The 21,943-nt window shown below is 44.1% G+C and overlaps 1 protein-coding gene across 6 annotated transcripts in view; it reads right to left on the bottom strand.

Moving 5' to 3' along the window:
* Positions 1 to 482: 482 nt before the first annotated feature.
* The window catches only part of LOC147024883 (uncharacterized), a 90,743-nt gene continuing 69,282 nt past the window's right edge, over positions 483 to 21,943 (bottom strand). For all 6 annotated transcript variants that reach the window (XM_085885239.1, XM_085885237.1, XM_085885240.1 and 3 more), the window contains 6 exons: positions 11,314 to 11,401; positions 10,909 to 11,128; positions 7,343 to 7,485; positions 7,005 to 7,205; positions 3,673 to 3,771; positions 483 to 1,093 (listed from right to left, as the gene is read on the bottom strand). In XM_085885239.1, the coding sequence (XP_085741365.1) occupies positions 1,034 to 1,093; positions 3,673 to 3,771; positions 7,005 to 7,205; positions 7,343 to 7,485; positions 10,909 to 11,128; positions 11,314 to 11,401 (811 nt within the window). In that variant the 3' untranslated portion in view covers positions 483 to 1,033. The remainder of the gene's footprint in view (positions 1,094 to 3,672; positions 3,772 to 7,004; positions 7,206 to 7,342; positions 7,486 to 10,908; positions 11,129 to 11,313; positions 11,402 to 21,943) is intronic.

Genomic DNA, 21,943 nt, shown 5'->3' with positions numbered 1-21,943 from the left:
CTTGCTAAAATGGCCACCGTTCTGTTCCGTTGCGTACTTCAACGAATTGAACGCGGTTGCGCACGAGTGGGCTATCTTGCTCTGCTTTACGATCTTTGCTGATGGCTCATGTTCTGCCAGAACCCCTTTCCCGGTTATCCACCCCAAGTCCTAAACTCACCACTGACTTCGATTCTTTCATTCCCCCTCTTTTCTCACATGTGGAAATGTCTTCAGGAGTCGTCTCAATTTCTTTCCTGCAGGATTTTAATCTGCTGCGCACCTCATTGTCCTCCCATGTTTCACACCTGCTGAGACCCTGTTCCCACCCTTCTCATGAAATTTTCTCTTTGTGTTGTTATGCATCCATTTATTGTTGTCCCACTGTTTTCCCTTTGCTCCAACTTGTCTGTATATTCATTGTCCCACTGTTCTTCCACGAGCCTCAAAACCTGTTTAATAAAACAAATTGAAGCAGGCTTTATAAATCAACCAAGCACCACTTAATACTCCAGAGGATTTTATTTTTTAAAACTTAAAACATTCCCAGCAATTTAAAATAAGACAAATATAGTTGCAGCTCAATCAATAAAACTGTCAAAACATATCAAATGGAACTATTACGATCAAGAAGTTCACCCGTTTCGGTTCATTCGGGACTACAAAAGCCATGGCTGGTCCAGCACAAACTTCAGCTGGGAGGCCAGGCCTATTGTGAGTGAGTAAAGAACGAAGTGCAGTAAAAATCGAACTGCAATTTTCACATCTTGAGGTCAATAAGTTGTAGTCTATTTCAATCAACTTCCCAGAGCACATCTTCAACTTTGCTTCATATATTTATTAAATTATATTAATTCATAAACAGTCCGTTTTAATACTGAATATAAAGTTTTATCTGGATTATATTAAATTTCGTACACTGTTTAGGGTAGTACTGCTCACCATTCCTTCAGGACAACCCGGAAAGAGAGACAAACTCTTGTTTATGTATCAACCTGGAGTTTTTGTTCTCACTTCCATGGTATGCCACAGTAGGTAAGGTCAATATTTTCATTTATTTGTGTTCAAAACACAAATCGGAGCTCAGTTTTTTTCGGCCAGTGATGGGTACAACCTGGAAGAGCATGTACAGTACATTGTTAATCTAAAACCTCTCAAAACTTAAGCAAATAAATAAATGCATGAAGTGGTATCATGAAGCATAGAAACATTCCACTATCTAACGTTAGAGCTTGTAAGGCATGTATCAGACCGTTATTGACGTATGGAAGCAAAACACGGACAATGCAGATCAATTGATCAAAGATATAAAAAGAATGGAAAGAATCAAGATTAGAATATGATGGACTGGAATGGCATTCGATAGAGCACATACCTCCACCAGGGTGAACAGTTTATATTTTGTATCCCACTGATAGGCAGTATCTGGATCTGGACATGAACCAAAATAAAATAAGCTTGTTCTTGTCACCCAGCCAACTCATCCACCAAGTTTTGTTATAACTTATCCACAACGTTGTGAGATATCATGCTTTATAACGTTCTTGTCCCCATCTCTTAATGGGAAAGAATTCCATAATAAATGTAAAAAATTATTGTATCTGGATCCGGATCAACACCAAAATCGAATAAATTCGTCTGTCATACACCCAACTTGTCCATCAAGGTTTGTCCAAATCCGTCTAAAACTTTTTGAAATATTGTGCTCTCTAATCATTTTTGGCTCGATCTCTCAATGGTTGGTGAAGAGTCACTTAAAACATTAGTGAATCCACATCCGGATCTTCAGCAAAATTTAATCACTTTGGACTTGTCACATACTCAACCTGTCCACCAAATTTCATCCAAATCCATCCATGACTTTTTGAGATATCATGCTTACAGACAAACAGATAGATGGAGAGGGTGAAAACAACCTCCAATGTTAATCATAACATTGGTTATGTTTTCGGTGTAGGAGGTAATAAGTGGATGGTCTCTGAAATAAATAATTATGAGCTCAGGAATCAGGAAGAGATTTTTAAAAAATCAATGGTGGTGAAGAACTTAGGAAGAGAAGACTTGGTTGGTATGGTCATGTGCAACAAAGGTCAGAAGATGAAGTTGGAAGGAAAGTAATAAAGTTAATGGTAGAAGGAAGAAAGCCGAGAGGATGTTCGAAAAAGACGTACTGAAATCGTCCAATAGAATATGGAAGGTTTGGATTTGCATGAAACTTGTACAATGAATAGATCAGTGTGGAGGAGTGCCATCATTTGATCTCCCCCTGAAAAAAGGGGAAAACTATCATTAAAAGGTTGTTGTTGTAGGTTGGCATTTTGGTTGGTTGTGGTTGTTATTGTTGCTGTGTCTGTACGATTCAAATAACTTTGGTAGTTGTTTTTTTTCCTCTATCAACATTTTGTTCTGATATAAAATGTGAAATGCAATTTTACTCATTTGTTTCAGTTTGTTCCCCTGTAAATGTGAATTACTTGGCTGTTTTCTCCAAGTCAATGTTTAGTACTGACATCTTTCTGTTGATTATACATGAGGAATGAACAGGAAGTTTAAGCAAAGATTTTAGGCTGCAATCCAACTCATTTCAATGAACTGCAGTTACAACGCTCTCACAACAGCAACTGCAACGATCTGCTGATCGGAAGGATAGCGATAGACGATAGAATGGCTTAATAGCTTCCATAAAGATTTGGCATCAAAATTATAATGCCGTTTTTGTAGAGAACAAATATTCTGCAGAATGGATAAATGCTACTGCTGATACCTAGCACAAGAACAAATGGAGATCAAGCTATTGAAACAAGTAAAACTCGAACGGCACTAGGTAGAGCACATAGCCCCACAAGGCTGAACAGTTTACGTTTTGCATCAATCTTCACCAAAATATAAACCATTCATCCTTGTCTCACACCGAACCTGTCCACCAAATTTCATCTGAATCCATCCAGAACTTTTTGAGATATTGTGCGGTATGTCGTTTTTGGCCCTATCACTTGAGTAATGGTGAATAATCACGTGAAATTCTCAGATCCAAATCTTCACCAAAATCTAATCAGCTTGTTCTCATTTCCAAAACTCATCCACCAGGTTTTGTCATAATCCGTCCATAACTGTTTGAGATATCGTGCTACATATTGTTTTTGGCCCAATCTCTCAATGGTGAAGAATCACTTCAGAAAAAAAAAGTCTTATCCGGATCCAGATCTTCACCAAAATATATTCAGTTCATCCTTAACACACACCCAACCTGTTCTCCAAATTTTGTCCGATTCCGTCAATAACTTTTGAGATATCCTGCTCACAGACAAGCAAACAGACAGACAAACGGGTGAAAATGTAATCTCCATCCACCTTTAGTGGCAGAGATTATAAATAGGAGGGAGTAAAAAGGAAGTGGAAGAGTCAAATAAAGGACTGTAAAAATAAAAAAGGAAATAGAATTGAGAAAGAAGAATGACGTTAATATCCTTCTCTGGCTGGTGAACACCAGGCTGGTGTTGGCTTCACAGTTAAGGTGGCTGCCTTAAAATCTTAGGTTCCTGAGTTCAAGCCCCTGTTATGCCATTAAAATAACACCAGGTGAATTGACTCAGACCGTCATCCTTCTGAGGTCGGCAGAATGAGTACCAGCTTGCTGAGAAGAATGAGCCATTTTAGAGACTATCACGTTGGTTGGTTGTAAAGCCCATGTACCGTGGAGGGTGCTTTGCCAAAATTTGCATGAGCGTAGAGCAAGACCGCAATGTTGCGATGCCTGGCTTCAAGTGCAATGGACAGTGCCGTGCTGCCGTCCTGCATTCAGGCACAAAGGGCAGAAAAACAACAATCACAACTGCAGCAGCAGAATTGTTTACAGCAGAGAGATCAAATGAAAAAGTGGCTTTGCAGGTTAACTATGAATGCTGAAAGACATGAAGGCTAGTGTTTTGTAACATAATAACATGTATCAGGAGTATGAATGCATCCCACAACAGGGTGCTGGAAGACTTTGCATGATCAAATATGTTGCAAAATAAAACCAGAAAATAGAATTTGATGTAAACATGGCGAAGGATATGCCTCTGGCTATGCTTGATGTCAACCCACTGTTACATTTTGTGTGTGTGTGTGTGTGAGAGAGAGAGACACAGAGAGAGAGAGACACAGAGAGAGAGAGACACAGAGAGAGAGAGACACAGAGAGAGAGACACAGAGAGAGAGACACAGAGAGAGAGACACAGAGAGAGAGAGAGAGAGAGAGAGAGAGAGAGAGAGAGAGAGAGAGAGAGAGAGAGAGAGAGAGAGAGAGAGAGACAGACAGACAGACACAGAGAGAGAGAGAGAGAGAGAGACAGAGAGAGAGAGAGAGAGAGAGAGAGACAGAGAGAGAGAGACAGAGAGAGACAGACACAGAGACAGAGACAGACACAGAGACAGAGACAGAGACAGAGACAGAGACAGAGAGAGAGAGAGAGAGAGAGAGAGAGAGAGAGAGAGAGAGAGAGAGAGAGAGCCTGAGAGATATTAGAAGAGACAGCATCAGATGCCTTCAATTGGAGTTATGGTCTGCAAAAAGATTTTCAGAGGGCACATGACCTTTGACCTGTTGAAACCAACATTTAATCAGTTTATCATTGTATTACAGTCCATACTTTTGCCAACTTTCATTGAAATCCCTTCAGGGGGGAGAAGGGAGGGGGACGGCATCATATAAGAGTAAATTTGCAATCAGACGTGAACATAAACTTACCCTGACTGATTACAATAGGCTCCCTCTTCCAGAGACAAAATATATAGATGGCCCTCAATGTCTTCACCAATACTCACGCTGTTATCCTAATCCTCTCACCACATCTGATATATGAGGGGGATTCAAAAAGCTTCTGTATGTTTCAGAGCTAAAACATAACTCTTATTGCAATGGCCTCTGGAACCTCACCCATGGCTGGGAAGAATGCCTGACAGTGGCTCAAAACTAAATATAAAAGGATGAACAGCTGTGGAGTTTTGCTTCATGGTCAGGAGGAAAAAAATAGAGGAAAGATTTTAACCCCTCCACCTCCTCCATCCCAATAGTGCTCCCTTATCAAACACAGCACCCCAACCAATATTATACAACTCTATCCTTATCAAATTATGAGAAGGGTTACCCAGCGTTGGCTGGGTGGGAGAGGGGGGGGTGGTGTGGTGTGGGAGAGATACTGAGAAGTGGGAGAAGCAGGAGAGCCAACAGGGCTGAGAATGGCGCAGGTGGATTGGGGGTGGGGGGGGGGAGAACCGACGAGGTTAGGGTAGGGGGAAGTTACTGTGTAGGGAACAGGAGAGCCAGTACACCAGTGGGTAAAGGGGTCTTCAAGGGTCTTAAGTGTCTTTGAGGTCTTAAGGTTCTTGCAGGTCATTGGTGTGTTAAGCGTCTTTGAGGTCTCAAAGGGTCTTTGGGGTCTTACAGTTCTTAAGGGTCTTTGAAGTCTTAAGGGTCTTTGGGGTCTTAGGAGTCTATAAGAGTCTTCGGAATCTTAATCGTCTTTGGGGAACAAAGGGTCTTTGGGGTATTGAGGGTTTTAAAGTGTCTTAATTGTGCTTAGGGAATTCAATGGTCTCAAAGGTCTTATGGGTCTTTAGGTTCTTAAGGGGTCTTTCTCTCAAGCATGTAATGCCTTCTCTCAAGCATGTAAAAAACAAATGTCTTATGGTTCTTCGGGATCTTTAAAGGCTGAGGTTCTGGATGAAAATACACTTAGGCCAACCCCCACTTCGGACTTGGTCTGTGTGCCAAATTTGGTGGTTATCAGCCCAGCAGTCTTTACAAAAAAACGCGAACAGACAGACAGACAGACATCCGATGAATCTTATTTATGAGATTAGAATGCCATGCCGTGGTGGAAGGATGTATTAAAGCTGCTTTATATACCTTAACATGGCGTGCATTTAAAACATGGGAATTCTAATGGATTTTTTGTAGTACAGTCGAGTCTGAAAGGGTCTACAGGATCTACAGAGTCTTAGGGGTCTTTTGGGTACTCTGGGACTTTTTGGGTCTTGTGTCCTCAGGAACTTTTAAGTCTTCAGGGACTTTTGGGTTCTTGGGAGCTTTTGGGACCTCAGGAACTTTTGGGCCCTCAGGAACTTTTGGGTTTTGGGGAACTTCTTGGCACTTTTGGGTCCTTGGAGTTGTTTGGGTCCTCAGGTACTTTTGGGGAATTTTGGGTCCTTGGGAAATTTGAGACTTTTAGGTCCTCGGGAACTTTTTGGTACTTGGGGACTTTTTGGTACTTGGGGACTTTTGGGTCCTTGGCAACTTTTGGGTCCTCGTGGTCTTTAGGGGTCTTCAAAGTTCTAAGGGGTCTCAGCAGTCTAAAGGGTCAAAAGGTAAATTCCAATTGTGCGGAATTAATGAATAGACGTACGCAATTAATAAACAAAAAGTATGACACACACACACACACACACACACACACACACACACACACACACACACCTCATCCAATGATAGTCGATACATCTTCAAGGGATGGGCATGGCATGGCATGGCGATTGCGAATAGGAATGTACTGTACACTACTCACCGTAGCAGATAGCTTTGGCTTACCACAGTACAAAAACGGTGAACGTATTCTTTATTTAGTTGGGTTATAAGTGAGCGTGGAGTCAGGCCAGCTGTGCAGTGAGCCAATGGGTGGAAGACAGCTCGACTAATTAGGTGTGCTGGCCTTTGGCTGTGTTATATGTCACGTGATATCTGTTAACCAATGAGATTGCATATAAGTGAAAAGCCAGAAAAGTGATCTTTAAAGGCTCAGGTGGTGGATGAAAATACCCTGAGGACAATCCCCAGATCGGACTTAGGATGTGTGCCAAATTTTGTGTTTGTCGGTCCAGCGGTCCTTGCAAAAAACACGAACAGATAGAAAGACATCCGATGAGTCTTATTTATTTGATTTGTATAATGAACAGACTCAAATACAAGTGCATGTCATTGTGATGAATCATCTGAATAAAATCAAGAAGTTTGGGAGGGACTGGCAGCATATGCAGTGATTACACACATTGTCTGTAGCAGTGGGTTGGCACCCAGGTTGTGCAAGCAGTAGTCCAACAATCTCTGCATGTCCGTGCTCACATGCACACATCAGAGCTGTTGAGCCATCATAGTCATGAGCATTCACGTTGGCACCACAAGCCAGCAACTCCTGTACCATGTTAACCCGCCCGTGACTCGCTGCCAGCATCAGAGGAGTCTGCCCAGCCTGATCAACACACAGAACGATACCGACATAAAATAGCACAATTTACACATCACTTACAAAGAAAGGGTGATTGCCACTTTCAAATTGGCTCAGCACAGCAATTGAACATTAAAAGATAAGGATGGCTTGAAGTCTACCTGGCTGGCTGGGGTGTTGACATTACCCATGACCAACAGGCGGTGTATCACTCCGATGTGCTTGGGTGAAGTTACAAGTGCAAGGGATGCCAGCATTATGGCATTGTAGCCAGCTTTGTTTGGTTTGTCCACATCACAGACACCTTCCATACAAAAAGATACATAATGGAAAAAAAAAACTTTGCTATCTCCAGAGACAACCTATGAAATAATCTCTTATAATGTTGACAGCTGTGCTCAATGTCATATCTCATTGCTTTGAAGCAAAGGCTATATTTAACGGAGTGGAACAAATATTTTTTGTCACCCATGTTTTCCGTCACATTCTTTCAATGCTGGTTATGCAGAAAATATAATACTGTCATATATATATATATATATATATATATATATATATATATATATATATATATATATATATATATATATATATATATACACATACATACATACATACATACACATATATACATAAATACATGTACAGGGTGTCCCTAAAAAAATGACATCATTTCGTAGTCCAATAACATAGCTAATTCTCACTCAAATGATCTCAAATTTTAACAAAATGTGTAAAAAATAACTAAGTTGAATGTTTAATTCTTTTCTCAATGAGAATCTACCAGGAAGATGGATTGGGCGTGCTAGTGATAATGACAATGTGCTGTTGAAATGGCCACCATTGTTCACCTGACTTGACACCTTGTGATTTTTTTTCTATGGGGAATTGTGGAAGGACTGGTCTATATCCCCCCTCTTCCTACAAGCCCAGAGGAACTTAAGCAGAGAATCACTGAGGCACTGGAGTATGTTACGCAGGACATGCTACAGCGTGTTTGGCAGGAGCTGGACCACCGACTTGACGTGTGTCGTGTCACAGGCGGTGCGCATATTGAACATTTGTGAAGTTTTGAGAAAACGGTTATAAAATCTACATCCCTCTGCATGTCGTTCGAATTTTGATAAATAAATCTTTTATTGTTCAACATAAAGCCGATTTACTTTCGTTTGCCTGGGACATGTTGTTACTTAGATATTCAAGTTTCAAATGGTCATTTTTTTAGGGACACCCTGTATGTATATATATATATATATATATATATATATATATATATATATATATATAAATAAATATATATGTATATAAATATGTATATAAATATATATGTATATAAATATGTATATAAATATATATATATATATATATATATATATATATATATAAATATATACATATATGTATATACATATATGTATATACATACTACCGGTCAAAAGTTTTAAAACACCCCCATTTTTCCAGTTTTTACTGAAATTTAAGCAGTTTAATGTTTCAATGTACTCTGAAATTAAAGCACAGAACAAATAAACAATTGCAGATAAAAAAGAAATCATGGAATCGTTTTGTTGAACAAAATTTAATCTAAATTTTTGACTCATCAAAGTAGCCACCTTTTGCAGATATAACAGCCGAACATACGCGTGGCATTCTTTCCACAATGGAAATCAAATATTGTTCGGAAAGTTCTTCTCAACATTGTTGCAGAAGTTCCCACAAATGTGTTGCACTTGTAGGTTGCTTTGCTTTCACCCTTCTGTCTAGTACATCCTAAACCAGCTCGATGGGGGTTAAATCTGGAGACTGTGCTGGCCATTCCAGGAGTTGAAGCCTACCGTCTTCTTCTTTTCTTCGAAGGTAGTTCTGACATATCCTGGAGGTATGTTTTGGGTCGTTATCTTGCTGTAGGATGAACCCCTGAACAACTAGGCGTAGACCAGAGGGTATTGCACGGCGCTGCAAAATGCTGTGGTCGCCCTTTTGGTTCAGGGTGCCAGTCACTCTGTGCAAGTCGCCGACTCTGGATCCAGCAAAAGAGCTCCAGATCATCATGCTTCCTCCTCCATGTTTGAGAGTTGGTTTCACACTCTGAGGAATCATCCTTTAGCCTACTCGACAGCGTACAAAAACCCTGCGTGATAAACTGAAGACTTCAAATTTTGATTCATCGGTCCATAAGACCTTCTTCCAGTTTTCAGTAGTTCACTGTTGGCCCAGGCAAGCCTCTATTTCTTATTTTGCCATCTTAACAATGGCTTTCTTCCTGCCACTTGACCTGTCAAACCGGCAGCTCTAAGTCTGCTCTTCACAGTTAAAACTGAGACTTCCTGACTTCGACCAGTGTTAAGCTGTGCTTGAAGCTGCTGTCCTGTGAACCACCTATGACGCAAGCTGTTGACTCTCAGAAACTTGTCTTGTGATTGTGTTGTGGCTTTGGGTCAGCCAGACCTCTTGCCTTTTGATGGCGTAGGAAACTGTACTCACTGACACCTTGGCTTCTTTTGCAATTTCTCGAAAGGAAAGACTGACACTTTTAAGGGTTATAATGGTCCGTCTGTCTTCCTTTGTCAATTGTCTTTTTTTCACCATTATGATAGTAATATACTACTTCCTGCAGTGCAATATTGTCCAAATAATGCTTCAGAGGGTGGAGCAACACAGTCTGTTCCAACAATGCTTTTATACAGACAGAGGGTTTGTAACTAATCAACAAAAGTTGGGACACCTGTAGGAATTGTTTGCATCAACTTTCAAGGCTTAATTTACTTCCATTGCTGCAGAACAGCTGCAGTTGCGAACCCATTACTTGTTCCCTGAAAAGGGCCTTTTTAACAACTCTGAAATTTACATTATTTTTCAGTTTTTGGTTACCTAAACTTATTTTTTTAACCTCTGGCAGTTTACCACTTAGCTTTGTACCATTTCAGGTTATTCACTGGACTTAAACTGCTTAAATTTCAGTAAAAACTGAAAAATAGGGGGTGTTCTAAAACTTTTGCCCGGGAGTGTATATCAGACACATCTCGTGACTGTTATGGTGAGCATCACCACAGATTATGTCTCACACAGTAAAACCGCATAATCCGCAAATAACACCCGGCCGTCTGCCAGCCAGACGATTATTCTCACTTATGCTCGCCACACTTCACTTATTCAAACCCAATCCCCCCATCAAAATTCCTGAACTCCTCCCCCCCAAAAGCCTCAACCTCTCCCTTCCAAAGTTGTCCCATCTTTACTTTCATCCTCCTACTCAGAAAAGCAAACAGGCATTCCCACATCGAAACATCCGAATATTTAATGCTTTCTGCTCCCCTATCATGCTATCACCGACTTCCAAAATAGTCGTCGCAGTCACCTGTTAAACTGACAATTTTATGGAGAAAACAGCAAGTCTGCACAACCTCCACAGTAAAAGCACTGCTTGACAGAAGGGTGTGTGGCAAAGAGTAATTCTAAATGGTAAATTCCAAAGTTCTAAAGAGTAATTCTCAATGGTTCTAAAGGGTTAGGGTAATTGGCAGCCATAGTATAGAAATCGTGGGTGGAGTCAGGTGACATTTCCAACCAATGGGTAGAACTCACATGCACGACTCCTTTTATACATAGATATTCTGGACCATTGTGCCTATCCCCACAACAACCTTACCATCTCCCGCATCCCCCCCCCACCCCACAGCTTCCTTCTTCTTATCCTAGATTTACCCCTGCAAGTTGAGTCCAATACCAGTGTCTAAAAGAAGGCCCACAATGGGAAAGTTTGAATAGGAAATGGCGTAGTGAAGTGCAGTATTTCCGCTAACATCGACCATGTTAACCACAGAGTCCGCCAGGCTGCACGACACCCCCCGTAGTGCTTGAAGCAGGCCTGCAGCTGCAGAGTGCTTGCTCATGCTGCTGCCAAATGCCACAAACCACCTCTCACGCAGCCTGGCAAGAGCAGCCTCCTGCCATGTGGAAGAAGTAGATCCACAAAAATAAAAACTTCAAACTTCATTTGCAATGCAGTCGTAAATTTCAACATAAAATTGGACCCACAATGAAATCCCATAGCATGAGAAATGAGCATGAATAGGTTTTGGAATACGATTAAACTTTACAATTACCAAAACACAAACAAAATATTACTTACATTTTTGAAGTTGGACAATGGCTCTTCCATCTCCAGGCAACTTTTCAGCTCTTCACAGGCTGATAGCAGGTCATCTCCAAGTTTAACACTACAAAACAGTTAAACAATGAGGGTAAAATTGTAAGTCCCTCAAGTAGGCAAAACTTTGAGGCTTTGTTTCACCAGTATGGGTTCGATTCATATAGCTGTGGGTGTAAGGTTTCAGCACATCCCTTATATGGTTTAATATAAACTTCCCAAGGAAAACTCTTACCCTAACAAATATTCCCAACTAGTTACAGGCACCACAAGGCACCCCCGTCCATCGCCCAATTAATCCCTGATGCGGTTTGTGATATTATAGCGATGAGCAAATCCTTTTGCCTGGCATTCACTGCACACTACTCTTAAATTCATCTATCTGGACTACCAAGTGTGTGTGTGTGTGCACGTGCGCGTGCGCGCATGCTCCTTAACTCCAAAGCAATGAAGACACCTAGCAGCTTGAGACTTTAAATGCATACTAAGAGAACTCCAAGGAAGTGTGTGAGTGAAAATTGGGTGTTTGGTTAATTAAAACACCCCTTTTGAAAATAATTAACCACCATATTTAGTTATATCCTTTAACAGGTTTTATATCTTTTATCGCAAATGAAGGTTGGTAGGAGGATACAAACTGTTGCACGTGGATGGTTGCAAACATGGGGATGAAAGGAGTAATGGTGTGGGAATAATAGTATCGGAAGTGATCAGCAAGCAGGTGGTCAGAGTGGAAAGTTGGGAGGGGCAGATAGTTATGGCATGGTTGGTGATACAGAGCCAAATGTGTGTTATGTTGGTATATGAGCCACAAACGGGAAGGACTTGGCTGGACAAGCAGGAATTCAGGGACTCACTGGAGAGGATTATGGGAATGGTTGAGCTGGATGCAATGCTGTGCATTGTGGGGGATTTTAATGTGCATGTGGGAATAGCAGAGCTTGGTGAAGAGGATTGTGTTGGTAAATTTGGTTGGGGAACGAGGAAAAGAGAGGGTCAAGAGCTGGTGGAGCTGGTGGTGAGGAATGGGATGGCCATAACTGGTTCATTCTTTCAAAAACGGGAAAGCCACAAGATTACCTATAGGAGTGGAGATCATAGAACATAACTGGATTTGGTGGTGGTAAAGGTGCTGTCACACCTTGACGTTTTAGCCAGCAATGGCAACGTATAAAAATGTATGTAAAACGTTTGCGTACGCTGAAGTTTTGAGGTTTTTTTTTTAAGTTTTGGTCGTATTCATAACGTGTTGGTCGCATGCATAACATATTAGTAATGGGCACAGAACGTTTTGTTGTCTTATAGATAACTTATACCAACGAATGCTTAGCCTGTTGTCGGCATTCACAACCTATGCCCAACGATAGTTTAACTTAGGCATAGCGCGCTGCACGTATCGCCGACAAACTTGTGGCGTTCTCTGTTAAAATCCTGCCGCACTCCGATTTAAATCATAACCGCCTGAAAATTGGAAGTGTCAACATCGCAGTCACACCTTGACGATTTAGCCAGCGTATGCCGACCTATGAAAAATGTGTCTAAAACGCTGGCACACGTCGAATACGTTATGGGTAAGTTGTTTATACGTTAAGAGCACGCTGAAAAACAATGAAGTACGCTGTCATATTCCGTGGTACGTCTAGTACGTCGTGAAATTTCAAGCATGCTGAAAATTTTACGACGTACTCGACGTATGGCTCACAAGTTCCGCATACGCTGGCATAAGTTCTCGGCACACTCCGCGATCGTTGACACACGTTACTTGGAAGTTACTCATAAGTCGAAACACGTCAAGGTAATGTTTAGCATACCCGAAACTTAATTTTTAACCTATGAGTAACGTGCTTTGAACCTATGAGTAATGTATCTCAAACGCACATTGTCGTATGTAGATGAATTTGATTGACGTCTTCCGGACGACCACAGAACTTACTGAACGTGTTTCTAACTTACATCTACCGTATAATGGCGATTTGGTAGCGTTTAGGGGAATTGGTATATACAAATGGCCTTCACAAGAGGAACCCGTCAGTGTTCCAGACTCCATGTTGAGTAGATGTCAATGTCAGTAGTATCAGTAGTAGTAGTATTAGGTGAGCGTGTCAGTAGTAGTAGTAGTAGTAGTAGTAGTAGTAGTATTGGTAGCAGTAGTAGGTCCATGTCAGTAGTAGTAGGTGAGCGTGATGGGGAGGGTGTGGGTGATGATGGATCCTCGTTGCATCCACGAATAGGAGACTACTTTGCACCATGGTTCGATGTTCTTTTCGGCTAATTTTTTTTTTCTCATTCCCACGATGAACTATTTTTTTTGTTTCAGTTTTTAAAGTATTCAAAACGACTTGGACAAATGCATAATGTACGAGTAATGAACACAGAACGCTTCGATAACTTATAGATAAGTTATACCAACGATTGATTAGCGTGTTTTAGGTGTCCACAACCTATGCCCAACGATAGTCTAACGTATGCATAGCGTGGCAGCGTATCGTCGACGATTACGTGAGGTTTTCTAATCATAGGCTGCAACTTCACTTTTAATAAATGCCTGTCACTCGCCTATTGTTTTTGGACACTGGTGCTCGGCAATTGAAATCGTTTCCATTGAACGAGTTAAATCGCTTCCACTCGACTATTGAAATGATTTACACTGAACGATTTAAATAAATGCCTGTCACTCGCCTATTGTTTTTGGACGCTGGTGCTCGGCAATTGAAATCGTTTTCATTGAACGAGTTAAATCGCTTCCACAGGACTGCAGTCACGGCACCAACAGCAGCAGGCTCAGTGCCAGCCTCATGCCAGGCTCAAGCAGATCCCTGTAAAAGGTGTACTGCTTGGTTATCCTTGGACCCACTCTGGCTAGCAGCTCGTCAAACATCGCTGGGGGTATTCGCAGGAAGTTGATGAAGGATGCATGGTCCTCGTTCCGGAGGTCCACCATGAGCTGGTCGTATATGCCGTAATGGCATCGCCTCCTGATCCATGGTCTGACCCAGTTCCTTCTCCTCCGTTCACATCTTCTTCTCCCGGCTCTATTGGCACGCAACTGGTGCAGTGTCAACTCGATGAGGTCATGTTGATGTTCGAGGACAGGTAGGTATTGTCGTCTCAGCCTTGCCGTATCCTCTATCTCTCGGAATGACATGGACATGAACTCACCAAGAAATTTAAGAAAAAGACGGGTTCCTCCTGCGAAGCCCCTTTTTATATACCAATTCCCCTAATCGCTGCCAATATGCCATTATACGGTATCTGTAAGTTAGAAACGCGTTCAGTAAGTTCTGTGGTCGTCCTGAAGACGTCAAATATGTCTACATACGTATTTGTGCGTAGGACATGCTTTACAAATAATTCCCAAGCACATGACTCATCTATTTATAATTCCAGCAATCTCTGTGTGTGTGTCTGTGTGACCGCTGTTTCTCGACAACCACTGGTCCGATCTCATTGAAACTTGCCAGGTATATTGCTGGGGACCTGAGGATGTGCCTTTTCAAGGTTTGATATTAATCGGACAAGTGCCTCCCAAGTTATGGCCATTGATTTACCAAACCAATGGGAAGACACGTTGTTGCGTGGGCGTGGCCGATGGGGAAGGGAAGCTCAGCCACGTTCCCCATTACGGGTTACAACGTACGGGCTTCCGGAGAGTGATGACTTCGTGTATTCTTATAATTTCTCGATTTCTTATGCGCATTTATAGATAAACACAATGGCCCAACTTATGATCGTTTTCATATTAGACGGTGTATAAATTTCGGGAACATCAGAGTGCTGGTATGCTCCGAACCAGGAAGTAAATTTTTTTCTCTCTCTCTTCTCTTCTCTTTTTGTTTTTCCTTACCACGACATTGCGAAAAGGTAAAATACGTTGGCGCTAATTGAATAATTTTGTATGAAAAATAAATTGCGAATAATAGTAACTGCGAATAATATCGAACTTCCGGGTCACGCACGTACGGGCACGTGAGAGCGAAGAAACGGCCTGTGTGCTTTATTTATTTATTATTATTATTATTTTTTTTACGGGCACGTACTAGCCTATCTATAATTCCAGCAGTGTGTGTGTGTGTGTGTGTGTGTGTGTGTGGGTGTGTGTGTGTGTGTGTGTGTGTGTGTGTGTGTGTGTGTGTGTGTGTGTGTGTGTGTGTGTGTGTGTGTGTGTGTGTGTGTGTGACCGCTGTTTCTCGACAACCTCTGGTCCGATCTAATTGAAACTTGCCAGGTATATTGCTGGGGACCTGAGGATGTGCCTTTTCAAGGTTTGATATTAATCGGACAAGTGCTTCCCAAGTTATGGCCATTTATTTACCAAACCAATGGGAAGACACGTTGTTGCGTGGGCGTGGCCGATGGTGAAGGGAAGCACAGCCACGTTCCCCATTACGGGTTACAACGTACGGGCTTCCGGAGAGTGATGACTTCGTGTATTCTCATAATTTCTCGATTTCTTATGCGCATTTATAGATAAACACAATGGCCCAACTTATGATCGTTTTCATATTAGACGGTGTATAAATTTCGGGAACATCAGAGTGCTGGTATGCTCCGAACCAGGAAGTAAATTTTTTTCTCTCTCTCTTCTCTTCTCTTTTTGTTTTTCCTTGCCACGACATTGCGAAAAGATAAAATAAGTTGGCGCTAATTGAATAATTGTGTATTAAAACTAAATTGCGAATAATGGTAACCGAATAATATCGAACTTCCGGGTCACGCACGTACGGGCACGCGAGAGCGAAGAAACGGCCTGTGTGGTTTATTTATTATTATTATTAATTTTTTTTTATTTTTTTATTTTTTACGGGCACGTACTAGTAGGTTATAAATAAGTCACGGGTACCCTAAACATTACTTTGACGCGTTTCGACGTATGAGGAACTTTCAAGTAACGTGTTGCGAAGTGTGAACAATGTTCGTGTAGCGTGCTTACAAAGTGTTACTCATAGGTTAGAAATAAGTTTAGGGTACGCTAAACATTACCTCGACGTGTTTCGACTTATGAGTAACTCCAAGTAACGTGTCTCGACGTGTGTCAATGATCGCATCACGTGCCTACAACTTATGGCCAGCGTAGCGGAACGTGTGAGTCATACGCCGGCATCTCTTCTTCTTTCGGCTAGCTCCCGTGAGGGGTCGCCACAGCGGATCAACTGTCGTTTTGTTGTCCGCATAATGATTTGGCATAGATTTTTATGCCGGATGCCCTTCCTGACGCAACCCTGGTCGCCTCTTACGACACACATGGATATGGTACACCTATTCTAACCGGGGCATACACCGGGCCCAGTACAACTGGTACTCATTTCGCCGACCTCGGAAGGATGGCAGGCTGAGTCAACCCCCGGGTGTTTTCGACTTGGTTTATACATATATATATATATATATATATATATATATATACATATATATATATATATATACATATATATATACATATATATATATACATATATATATATACATATATATATATATATATATATATATATATATATATATATATATATATATATATATATATATATATATATATATATATATACATATACATATACATATACATACATATATATGTCAGGTCAGGTGAGGTGACCCTTGTCAGGTCAGGTTCGATCTGTGACCTGCTACAGGTACCATGTAAACCTGTACTAACCTGTTCCATGGTCGGGTTGTCGGCGACTAAACCGTCTCCCCCACCAGGTTTTCTGGTGAGGAGGGTGTTTGGATATGGACACCCAGCAGGATTAAAAACAAAACCTGTCAAAGGGCGGAGGAGCTCCTTGTGAGCCAACGGCCATCCATATCTAGTGCCCAACTGTGTCTGCGGACTACCTCCTGCAGTTGGGTCACTTCTTATTAGGAGGTTGGTGGCAGGATTTGCACTCCGGCCACCGTAAAACCCTTCATTCCGCAAAACGCAAAAACGCAAAAAAAATCTGAAAACCCACTCCGTGGGAGTACCTCCTGTGCAGCTTCCCTTCGCAGGGCAGCTCACCGGATGACGGGATTGGGGCAAAGCCTTCGGGACCCCCAATCTTTGATAGGAGGGAAACCACGGGGTAACATCCCTGGGTCAGATTGCGGGACAGTGTGTCGGAGTGGTGCTGAGGTGTCGTCCACCAGACGGCGGTCTCCTTGGGTTAACCTGAGGCGGTCCCTTCGGGTGGGTGCCTGGAATGTCCTAACCCTAAGAGAGGATGATCACCTGTCTCTGTTATAATCTGAGCTCAAGCGTTTGCACATCGGGATTGCAGCTCTCTCTGAGGTTCGGAGACCGGATTGCGGCGAGATAATGGTGGGTGGTTACACCTACTATTGGTCTGGTCGCTCTGATGGTTACCATACCCAAGGAGTTGCTGTAGCTGTGTCCAATAAGCTGACCCCAATGATAATTGAGGTAACACCGGTCAACGAGCGTATTATGAGATTAAGGATTCGTCACTCCTTAGGTGTCATATCCCTGGTCTCTGTTTATGCTCCGACTGAGGCGAGTGATCTCACCGTGAAGGATGCATTCTACGCCACACTCGAGTCTGTGGTTGATCAGTGCCCCAGACGAGATACACTTCTAGTCTTGGGGGATTTCAATGCATCGACTGGAACTGATGGGGACGGTTATGAGGTGTGTGTTGGTCCCCATGGGTCAGGAACTATGAACCAGAATGGCACTAAGTTCCTTGACTTTGCAAGAAGTCATGGACTTAGGGTGGCTGGTTCATGGTTTCAGCGCCCACAAGCTCATCGCTGGACTTGGTATTCCAACGCTGGCGGTGTGGCAAAGGAGATTGACCATGTCCTCATTGACGGTCGTTGGAGGATGATCCAGAACTGCAGGGTTTACCGGAGTGCTCAGTTCCTCAATACTGACCACAGGCTTGTTGTAGCAACTCTAAAGCTGCACCTTAAATCCTGGAGAATGGTACCATCCCAGCCGAGGCTGGATGTTGCCAAGCTCAGGGATGAGAGAGTAGCTGAGGAGTTTGCGAACAGGCTGAGTGGACACTTGGGGGGTCTGGGTACTTTGGGGGGTCCTGAAGAGTTGTGGAGCGCCTTCAAGACCACCGTCCTTGATGTTGCCGGTGGATGCCTTGGAGCTCACCGCAGGGCAAAGAAGAATTTTGTCTCTCAAGGGACACTGGATACCATTGACCAGAGTCGCAGGGCCAGGCTGAATGGCAGAGCTGAGCTGTTCAGGGAGCTGAGGCGTAAAACTGTACGTGCACTGAGGGTGGACAAGAAGGCCTATGTGCGAGGAATCTGTGAGGGGGTAGAGCATCACCTGTGGACAGGTGATTCTCGTCCCGCTTACAGGGGAATTCGCGCATTACGTTCATCCAAGCCCATCCCTCGGAGCACTACAGTTCGAGCAGAGAGTGGTAGGCTCTTGACAGAGGAGTCTGAAGTGAAGGCCCGCTGGGCCGGTTACTTTGAGCAGTTGTACCAGGCTGATCCCCCAACTGTCGAGTTGGACGTCAAGGGTGTTACAATCCCTGTTGCTGACCCTCGAATCAACTGTGGTCCACCTACGCTTGTGGAAACACGGGCTGCGGTGAACCAGTTGAAACGGGGCAAAGCTCCAGGGATCTGTGGCATCCATGCCGAACTTCTCAAGGCTGGTGGAAATGCTGCACTCGTGTCGTTGCATGCAGTTTTATGCTCTGCCTGGAACACAGGCATCATCCCAACTGACTGGAAGAGGGGCCTTGTTGTCCCTCTCTGGAAAGGGAAGGGTGATCGCCAAGACTGCAACAACTACCGAGGGGTGACGCTGCTCTCAGTGCCGGGCAAGGTCTTTGCTCGGATAATTCTCGATACGGTTCGCCACCATCTGCTTGAGCACCAGCGTCCAGAGCAGTCAGGCTTTACACCAAAGAGGTCAACGATTGACCGTATCCTTGCACTTCGTGTCCTCACCGAACGCAGACGAGAGTTTCGGCAGGGGCTGCTTGCAGCCTATGTTGATCTCTGTAAAGCGTTCGATTCAGTGAATCGGGATGTCCTCTGGAGGATTCTTGGTCTTCGTGGGGTGCCACCAAAACTGATCGATCTGATGTCTGAACTCTACTCTGGTACTGAGAGTGCTGTGAAGTGTGGTGGTACCATCTCTGACTTATTTCCAGTTGTTACTGGAGTTCGTCAGGGATGTGTACTTGCCCCCACACTTTTCAGCACTTGTATGGACTGGATTCTAGGGAGGATGTCGGAGAGATCAAGTTGCGGTGCGTCATTTGGGAATGTCAAGATCTCGGACCTTGACTTTGCAGATGATGCAGTCATCTTTGCGGAGACTTTCGACATCCTCTTGGGGGCCCTCGAGGTGCTGAATGAGGAGTCGGAGCCGTTGGGATTACGGGTTTCTTGGGTCAAAACTAAGATCCAGGCTTTCGGTGACATCTTGGATGCTGCTGTCCTGTCTGTGTCTGTTTGTGGTGAGGATGTTGAGGTCGTGGAGAGATTCACTTACCTTGGCAGTGATATTCATGTCTCTGCTGGCTGCGAGTCAGAGGTCAATAGACGTCTGGGTCGGTCCTGGGGAGTCATGGATTCACTGGATCATGGGGTGTGGCGCTGCCGGTACCTATGCGGGAGGACGAAAGTCCGAGTCTTCAGGTCCTTGGTACTTCCAGTCTTGCTCTATGGGTGCGAGACTTGGACTCTGACCAAGGATCTGAGATGGAGACTTAATTCCTTTGGTACCAGGTCTCTTCGGAGAATCCTTGACTATCGCTGGTCGGATTTTGTGTCCAACGAGCGGTTGCCGAGAGAGACTCGGATGAGATTTGTTACCTGCATAGTCCGTGAGCGTCAGTTGCGGCTGTATGGACATGTGGCTCGTTTTCCTGACTCTGATCCTGCTCACCACATTCTCTCAGCGAGGGAGTCTCATGAGTGGAGGAGGCCAGTGGGTCGACCACGTGCCTCATGGTTGCAACAGGTTGACCATCATCTCAAGGAGATGGGGATGGGCCTGGCATCTGCCTGGGGGATGGCCAGACGGAGGCCCCTGGAGTACCGGCGGAAAGTGGACGCAGCGACGTGCTGTTCTGGCACATGCTCCCATACCTGACCTGACATATATATATATATATATATATATATATATATATATATATATATATATATATATATATATATATATATATATATATATATATCGTTGCGAATTCGCGCCCGCCGGCGTGCGAACGGCCACGTAACTCGAATCGCGGCACGTCGCCCACCGGACGGACAATTCTGTCGTGACCCTCTCGGACCAACGCCGGGAGCTAGTCACGGGTGGGCCTTTCGACCTCACCACAATCGTGCCAATCGGCCACCCGCGTAGGATAGGGTTGTTCGCCAAACTCGACCTACCTAAGTACCCACGCGGATGGTAAACCGGGCGATCGTACCTCGCCACAAGTCGACTCCGGACACGAGCCGCTTGGGCGGCCCGTTCCGTACTACCGGGATAACCGAGCGGTGTTATCGTCGACCTGGACAGTTCAGATTAATTACCGGGATGTTGCACCCACTACGAACCCCTTGCGTGATGCAAGATGGAAGGTCAATAAAAAGGAAAAGAGACGAAGCAGAGCGGGAACAGTTCAACAAGCAAGCATTTTATTCACACACACACACACACACACACACACACACACACACACACACACACACACACACACACACACACACACACACACACACACACACACACACACACACACACACACACACACACACACAGCCATACAGTCAAAAATGCACATATAACAGTTAAAACAGTCATGCAACAAAAGCAAATGCAGAGCTACAACCGACTACGACCGACACACGGCAACACTTACGCAGTTCTACTTGTCGGACAGGTGCCAACACACACATTTATACAAAAAGCAAAGGAAGGAAAAGAAAGAAAGAAGTCGCGACTTTCCTTTTATGGCTGGTGAGTCCCTCTCCCGCGACCGTCAGCGTGGTCGCGCCTGGCCCCGACCTCTCTCGCGGCCGGCGAACCCTCTCTGGCACTCCCCGTCCGGACGCGCAGGTCCACCTCACTACTGGCGCTCCCATGTCTCCCGTCCGTGCCTTCGTGACATGGCCGCTCGTCAAGGCGCGGGCGCAGGACCTCTTCCCGAAGAGCAACTCTCCACAAAAACCAACCGAAGACCAACCAGACCACCAGCCAAGATGAAGAGGAAGAGGCGGAAGAGGAAGAGGCTCAAGAGCGCCCCGCCCATGTCCGTCTTTTATAGCGCGGGGCTCCGCCCTTCGCCCCGCCCCGTTCTCGGCTCAATCTTCCTTTGAGAGGGTTCCCGAAAAGGGCGTTCCCTCATGCCTTCTCTCCACCCCCCCGTGCGGGGGCCGGGGGAGTCAGTTTTTGGCTCTGGGCCAGAGAATTATTCCCCCAAAATGAGACCCCTCCTTCACATGACCTCTGACCTTTGACCTGCATCGCCCCTCCTCCACTCCAAAGCGCGGGGAAGTCAAACGGAAGAAACAGGCGGGGAAACCTGCGCATCCTCGCAGTTCCCTCCTTGGCGCCTTTGTTTGCCATTCGGAAGTGGACGTAGTGGCGAAGATGTAGTAGCGTAGATGGTGGAGGTGGCGTGGTTGCAGAGTGGTCGGCGCTGTG

The sequence above is a fragment of the Eptatretus burgeri genome, chromosome 6 (assembly GCF_056783735.1).
Source record: "Eptatretus burgeri isolate ZD-2024b chromosome 6, Ebu_testis_v1, whole genome shotgun sequence".
Lineage (NCBI taxonomy): Eukaryota > Metazoa > Chordata > Myxini > Myxiniformes > Myxinidae > Eptatretus > Eptatretus burgeri.
The sequence above is the reverse complement of the archived record's forward strand: the minus strand, read 5'-3'. Positions and strand labels throughout refer to the sequence as shown.